The 7,500-nt window shown below is 48.1% G+C and overlaps 1 protein-coding gene across 5 annotated transcripts in view; it reads right to left on the bottom strand.

The window, feature by feature from the left end:
• Window positions 1-7,500, bottom strand: part of sh3pxd2aa (SH3 and PX domains 2Aa) — a 120,721-nt gene that overhangs the window by 42,824 nt on the left and 70,397 nt on the right. For 3 of the 5 annotated variants that reach the window (XM_031561901.2, XM_031561902.2, XM_031561906.2), the window contains exon 7: window positions 3,997-4,044. The exons of the other annotated variants lie outside the window; for them this stretch is intronic. In XM_031561901.2, the coding sequence (XP_031417761.1) occupies window positions 3,997-4,044 (48 nt within the window). The remainder of the gene's footprint in view (window positions 1-3,996; window positions 4,045-7,500) is intronic. 5 annotated transcript variants of the gene reach the window in all.

The raw sequence follows: 7,500 nt of genomic DNA, 5'->3' as shown, positions 1-7,500 counted from the left end.
TGGGGTGAGTTTGGCGACTGTGTGCTAGCCTGCTTGCTGACGTCAGCTACAGGACTCTGTTAGCGGCGGTTTTGAACTTTTACACACCAGAGCAGGATTGGTGACACTTGAGACAGACTTTGTGTGAGTGGCTATGACTTTCTATTTAGTTCCTGGAGATATGGAAACAGATGTAGAGGAACTATCAGCCAGGGCTTTTTCTGGAAAGAAAATATGGCAAGGTAGCATAGGCATAGATGGCCATCCACAAGGAGATATATTTATGATGTTTGTGTCTTTGTTTTATGGTTCGCTCCGGAAGATAGCAAGGGGGGGGGGGGAGGCCTTCTTTAGCGACTCTACTGCAGCCCGGTCGGAAACAGAGAGGCTGGCTGCCTTTCGGTGTTTGTCTGGGCATGGAGTCGGCTGTTGTGGGGAGGGAACGGAATGCAAACCTGGACATGCGTTCCGTTAGTTCCTGTGGAAAGGACGTCTCTCCAGACGGGCCGTAAATAAACTCCGACGGCCAAGACGGTCCTGGTGCCCCAGAGGCCAAGGAGGAGAGCAGTCAAACTCATCACAAAGAGATACTGTAGCCTCAGCGGAGCTAGCGGCTAACTCTGCTAACATGAGCCTCACACCTGCAGAGATAGCATACTGTAAGCTAGCGTTGTCACAAGAAGCTAAAATCAGCGTTAAATGCTAACCTAAACAAAAAGGGAAGTCAATTTACCATATTCACCAATCTAGCACAGGCTAATAGACCTTCAAAAATGCTATGCTGGTTCAAAAGGTGATCTTTCTCATAAAGATTATCCTTTGCAGAATCAACAGCATGCCTGTGTCGAGGTGTCTAGATGTTTTTGTTTAAAGTTGGCCTACAATGTCATTAGCTCCCTGATAAGCAAATCACAGTCATCCAGGCTGTGATAATTGGCATTTCATTACCTAATTGAGAGTATGAATACCCTCACTGAATAAAGCAGCAAATATGACTTAAAATGAGGGCGCCCGCGACAATTAGATTACACACAGTGTGACGCTAAGAAGCTAAGCCCACACAGTAGCAAGGTAATTCCAAAACACTGGCCACTGTGTCGTTAACATGCCTGACATTAGCGTCCCAGCAAAGCCTCTGCGTCTCTCCCTAATCCTTCGCTAACATTTGAGATCTCATCCTTTCGCTGTCTGGCTGTAAATGACGGATTAGCTGAAATCCTCTCCGCCTCCAAGATGCTTATCAGGTGTCAAGCGCCGCAAAGCGCCTCCTCAATCAACTAGGAGGCATTTTAATTAAGAGGCATACGACGAGTAACTGACAAACACATGGCCTGCTGTGTTGGGGGGGCTGTCGAAGTTCATAGAGAGGAGGATATGTTAAGATATGCCTGATTCCACTTGAGGAAATGGGATTGTATTTCTTTTTTAATCCTTAAGGTATTCATCTGGATATCTTGTAGAGATGTGTTGTTTGTGTGTTTAGACATTGATGTACTCAGCAGTGGCCGGATACAGTCTATTGAGCCTGAATGATTTGGGTTCCCCTGAAATGGGATTGTATTTGTTTAGAATTCTTCAGGTATTCTTCTAGATAACTTGTAGTGGGGAATTGTTCATGTGCTCAGAAGCTTGACGTACAGAACACACAATCAGGGCTGTCTGGACACAGAGTCTATCGAGCCTGAATGATTTGAGTTCCCCTGTGAAATGGGTATTCTTCTAGATAACTTGTTGTTCATGTGCTCAGTATCCTGACGTACAGAAAACACACAATCAGGGCTGTCTGGACACACAGACTGTGCAGACAGGGAGAGTGAGTGAGTGAGTGAGTGACGACTGTAGGGGAGAGCTGGTCACGTCTCTTCCTACTGACATGCCGTCGTGTTTGTGTGCCCTGCAGGGCAGGAAATGCTTTCGCACATGAGAGCAAAACAAACAAAACACAGGACGGGAACACCTCGAGTCCAGGCCACTTCCCTTACGGCTTGTTGGAGTTTATTATGCTTTCATCTGCCTCCCTCGCTTTGATGTTTCTCTCCGTCTTCCTTACGTGGTGTTTAACTCTTTCTTACCTTCCTTCTCTCTCTGACTGACTGTCTTTCTTTCTTTCTTTACTCCCCCCATTTCATTCTTCTCTCTCTCTCTGTGTCTTAATCTCTCTTTCGTTGGTCTTTCTGTCCTAGTTTCCCTCTTTCTCAGAAATGCTGCACCAATTAGACTGAGGACTGTGGAGGGCGCATGAGTTAAATGTTCTCCAGATGGAGCGAGGGGGTCTTCAGTCTGCGCCGGTGCGTGCATGTGTTTACTTCAGCTGGCGGAGGGCATTCCTCTCTCTCCCTCATTCGTCTCTCTCTCTCTCTCTCTCTCTCTCTCTCTCTCTCTCTCCCTCTCTCTCCCTCTCTCTCTTTCTCTCTCTATCCCTCTCTCCCTCTCTCTCTCTTTGTCTCTCTATCCCTCTCTCTCCTCTCTCTCTCTCTCTCTCTCTCTCTATCCCTCTCTCTCTCTCACTCTTACTCAGTCCCTCCAAAAGTGAATGATTACAGAGAAAAGCAGAGAATAGGGGAATGAGGTCAGCCGTGGCGGCCTTTGTACGGTGAGGTCATGTTGTTGTTTGGACTGCATGTGTGTGTGTTTACCGAATGTGTGTGTGTGTGTGTGTGTGGCACCACATCTGAAACGGCGAGCGTTAGCTATAAACGTAAGAATGTGACGCTGTAAAGACATTCTATGGCCATTACATCAAGCAGCACCTGCCATAGAGCAGGAGGAAGAACTTCGCCTCCTCATAAACTACCATCCCCATTAGGATGGAGTTGGGTGGTGAGACGTATGCGACTTAAGTCATGTCCCCAGTGATTGGATGGAGTTTGGTGGAGAGATGTATGAGACTTAAGTCATGTCCCCACTGTTTGAATGGAGTTTGGCGGCGAGACGTATGTGACTTAAGCCACGTCCGCCACCAGCTGGTGCTCTGTGCATCTTGGGTGATATCTGTAAGGATATTCTCTTGGTTTCAAGCGGAGTAAAAAAGTTCCACGGTGTAATTAGCGTGCCCGCGTTTCTCATGAGTAGGGCACTGAAGAAGAACCAAGGAACACATCAGGTGGTGTTTTGCCTACAGATGCATGGCCCTAGAGAAATCAGGAACTAGGAATCAGGCACTGTGTCGGACATAGTGCGGCTACCGTACATGTAAATATGACAGTACAGTACAGAAGGTAATCGTTGGTCATTGATCTCGATGTCAGTTTAATTATGTCTGTGAATTGCCATCAATGCCTGAGAGCCAACTACAGGTTTAGTAAAAAGCAGTGCTGGGAGATGAGAGGAGAAGAGCAGGGTTGAGGGGACCTCACAGGTGTGTGTGTGTGTGTGTGTGTGTGTGTGTGTGTGTGTGTGTGTGTGTGTGTGTGTGTGTGTGTGTTTGTGTGTGTGTGAGAGAGGAGAATAGCAGGGTTGAGGGGACCTCACAGGTGTGTGTGTGTGTGTGTGTGTGTGTGTGTGTGTGTGTGTGTGTGTGTGTGTGTGTGAGAGAGAGAGAGAGAGAGGAGAAGAGCAGGGTTGAGAGGACCTCACAGGTCTTGAACCCCGAACTGTTAGGGGGGCAGTCAGAAGTGTGGGCCTTTGTTGCTAAAAAACATTCAGAATTTTTGAACGTTCCGCGCGGTTCACTCAACTTCGGTTTGCGCACGACCCCCCCCCCCCCCCCCCACCAAATCCCCCCCCCGCCCTGAAGAACCCCACACCATACCACACCACAATTACACTATGCAAGTATATTGAAACACAGAAGCAAAAAAAAAGTACATATTAGCATTTTTTGTTGACCACCACCATGAAGTAAACACACACACGCATGCACTAGGAGTTAGAAAAGGAACGGAAAAAAGTGTCATTGCCATGTCATGTAGAGCATATCAAGCATCAGCACACACACTCACACACACACACACACACACACACACTCACACACACACACACACACACACACACACACAAGCCATGCAGCAGCACTACCTGTGGCTTCCGTCTTCGTGGGACTGTCGGGCAGGCCGTACATCCACACTGCAGGCCGAGGAAGGAGGAAAGCAGACAACAAGGAGATAGTGAGGGAGGGAGGGAGGGAGGGAGGGAGGGACAGAGAGAAAGAGAAAGAGAGGGAGAGAGAGAGAGAGAGAGAGAGAGAGAGAGACGGTTTAAGAGAAGGAAAGAGGAAACCAGCTTTCTTCAAGCCTGTTTCTCATCACAGGGACCAGGGATGACCCCACATACCCCCTCTCACACACACACACACACACACACACAGACACACACGCCTTCCAGCAGATCAGTATAAAAGCCCAGCGTGGGCCACTCATGAATACCCAGGCACAGAAAACACTCCATAACTGTTCATATGGAATTTGGGGGGTCTGCATCTGGCAATATTAGCCATGTAAAACACATACACATGTGCATAACACACATATACACACAGACACAGACACACACACACACACGCACACCAGGCTTGGCGGTAGGGTTTCATCCTTGAGATACAGAGGTGTGTGTGTGTGTTTGTATACCTATGTGTCTGTTTGCAGGGGGCTCACAGTGGGGCTCAACCACACACACACACACACACACACACACACACACACACACACACACACACACACACACACACAGTACCAGGAAATTAAATTCATACGTCAGTCTGTGAGGGGGGAAGGCAGACCAAACCCAGAGACGTAGCACACACACACAAACACACACATCAAACACACAAACACAAACACACACATCAAAGACACATCCATCTCAAGTAAAATATAAATATACACAGGAACATAGACACATAAATACATACATGTTAACACAAACACACACACACACACACACACACACACACACACACACACACACACACACACACACACTGTGATGAGCTGTCAGACGATGGGGTCATGCCATCTCTGTTACACATAGGAAGCGAGGGAGGAGTGGAGACGCTCGCTAAACGACAGGAACGCGTGAAAAGCCCCACCCGTCACAGTGACATTCCTCTCTCCCTCTCTCATCAAACCTCAACTCAGGACCCCACCCAAGGCCCTCCACTACACACACACACACACACACACACACAGACTAACACACACACACACACACACACTCATACACACACACACACAGACAGACACACACGAACACACACACACACACACACACACACACACACACACACACACACACACCTCCATCTCTGAGTAATCCTGACTCAAAACACACCCTCTGTATGACTTCTACTTCCTGTTTCCTGTTATTCTCTACATTTTCATCTCTCTTCTAAACACCTGCTTGTTTTCACACTTTCTTTTCTAACTTTCTCTCTCACCCACTCGCTTTTTTCTGCTCTTGTATTGCTACACTTTCTCTCCCTCTCCATCTCTCTCTCCGTCTGTGTATCCCTCTTTCTCTCCCTCTCCATCTCTCTCTCCGTCTGTGTATTCCTCTTTCCTGTCCCTTCAGGACACAAACAGTCAGTGACCCCTGACCTGACAGAGGTCAAACCCACCATCGGCACGGCCGCAAACAGCACTCCACATCTGACTGATATTAACTCTCAGGGTTACTCAAGCAACACACACACACACACACACACACACACACACACGCCCACACACGCCCACACACGCCCACACAGTTTCTCTCACGTGGACTAATACACACCTCACATGCGTGCATGCCTGCGTATGTATGTGTGTGTGTGTGTGTGTGTGTGTGTGTGTGTGTATGAGTGTGTGTATGAGTGTGTGTGTGTGTGTGTGTGTGTGTCAATGTGTGTGTGTGTGTGTGTGTGTGTGTGTGTGTGTGTGTGTGTGTGTGTGTGTGTGTGTGTGTGTGTGTGTGTGTGTTGACCGGTGTCCTAGGTTTGGGTTGGGTTCTGGCTGGTGGGGGTGATTCAGCCTCCTGGACCTCCTGCACGTCTCCACATACCGACTCCAGCACCGGAGGAATGCTGGGGGCCACTCCCATTCACACACGCGTACACACAGACAGACAGACAGACACACACACACACACACACACACACACACACACACACACACACACACACACACAGACACACACACACACTCTCTCTCTTTCTCTCTGTCACACACAAAAAGTATACACCATCTCTGTCTCTCTCTCCCTTTCTCACTCACGCACACGCACACACACACACACACACACACACACACACACACACACACACACACACACACACACACACACACACACACACACACACACACTGGGAGGTCTTATTAGCCTGCTGCTCTGTTTGGGCTTTTAACTCACTTAATTATTTTCCTTCCTTCCTAGCTGGCAGTGCTATAGGTGTGTGTGTGTGTGTGTGTGTGTGTGTGTGTGTGTGTGTGTGTGTGTGTGTGTGTGCAGGTGGGTGTATAGGTGGGTGTGTGAGTAATCTTGAGTAAACAAGATAATTTTTCTCTGTGTGCTTCTATTTAGTGTGTGTGTGTGTGTGTGTCAGAAGTGAGAGAGAGAGAAAGAGAGAGTAAAGAGATTTATGTGAGCAAGTATATTTTACAGAGGTGGAGGGAAAGTGTGTGTGTGTATGTGTGTGTGTCAGTATGGAGTGTGTGTGTGTGTGTGTGTGTGTGTGTGTGTGTGTGTGTGTGTGTGTGTGTGTGTGTGTGTGTGTGTGTCTGTTCCTCTTTAGTCTCAGGCCTGACGGTTCAGCTGCTCGGCCATATGGGAAGTAGAAGATGTTAGAGGAACAGTAACCGACTTTATTGGGCAGGAGTTTGTATGAATCTATACCAGCTGTCCGTGTGTGTGTGTGTGTGTGTGTGTGTGTGTGTGTGTGTGTGTGTGTGTGTGTGTGTGTGTGTTCAGTCAAATCTAAAGAAAATCCTATTTGTATCGTTGAAGTGAATCCAGTTTGAGACCCATGAAGTAGCATGGCTGAGGTACACACACATGTGTCTACTCACACACCCACACACACACACACACACACACACACACACACACACACACACACTAGGTAGGTATGTAAGTGAGTGTGGACAGAGAATGTTTTTCTTCACGTGCATGTGTGTGCATGTGTCTTGTGAAGGGGGCCTGGTTGCCCTACATCTGTTAACCAGTACAGTGTGTTTTGGTTTTCAAAGTCACGTCATGTGACCACGTCCAGAGTCCCCCCCTGCCCTCCCCTTACCTAAAACACACACACACATAAACACACACACACACACACACACACACACACACACACACACACACACACACACACACACAGAGAGAGAGAGCTGCTCCCTACTTAAATATGTCTCCTCCTGAAGGGTGTGGATCCTTCCTCAGTGATGCAGGAGACAAACACACACACACACACACACACACACACACACACACACACACACACACACACACACACACACTGTACTGCTGGCGCATACAGACAGTGACACACACAGAAAATATCTCACACCTCCCAATCAAACTCACTGCCAAAGGCCCACAACACTGAAGCGG

Source organism: Clupea harengus, chromosome 24, assembly GCF_900700415.2.
Source record: "Clupea harengus chromosome 24, Ch_v2.0.2, whole genome shotgun sequence".
Classification (NCBI taxonomy): domain Eukaryota; kingdom Metazoa; phylum Chordata; class Actinopteri; order Clupeiformes; family Clupeidae; genus Clupea; species Clupea harengus.
The sequence above is the reverse complement of the archived record's forward strand: the minus strand, read 5'-3'. Positions and strand labels throughout refer to the sequence as shown.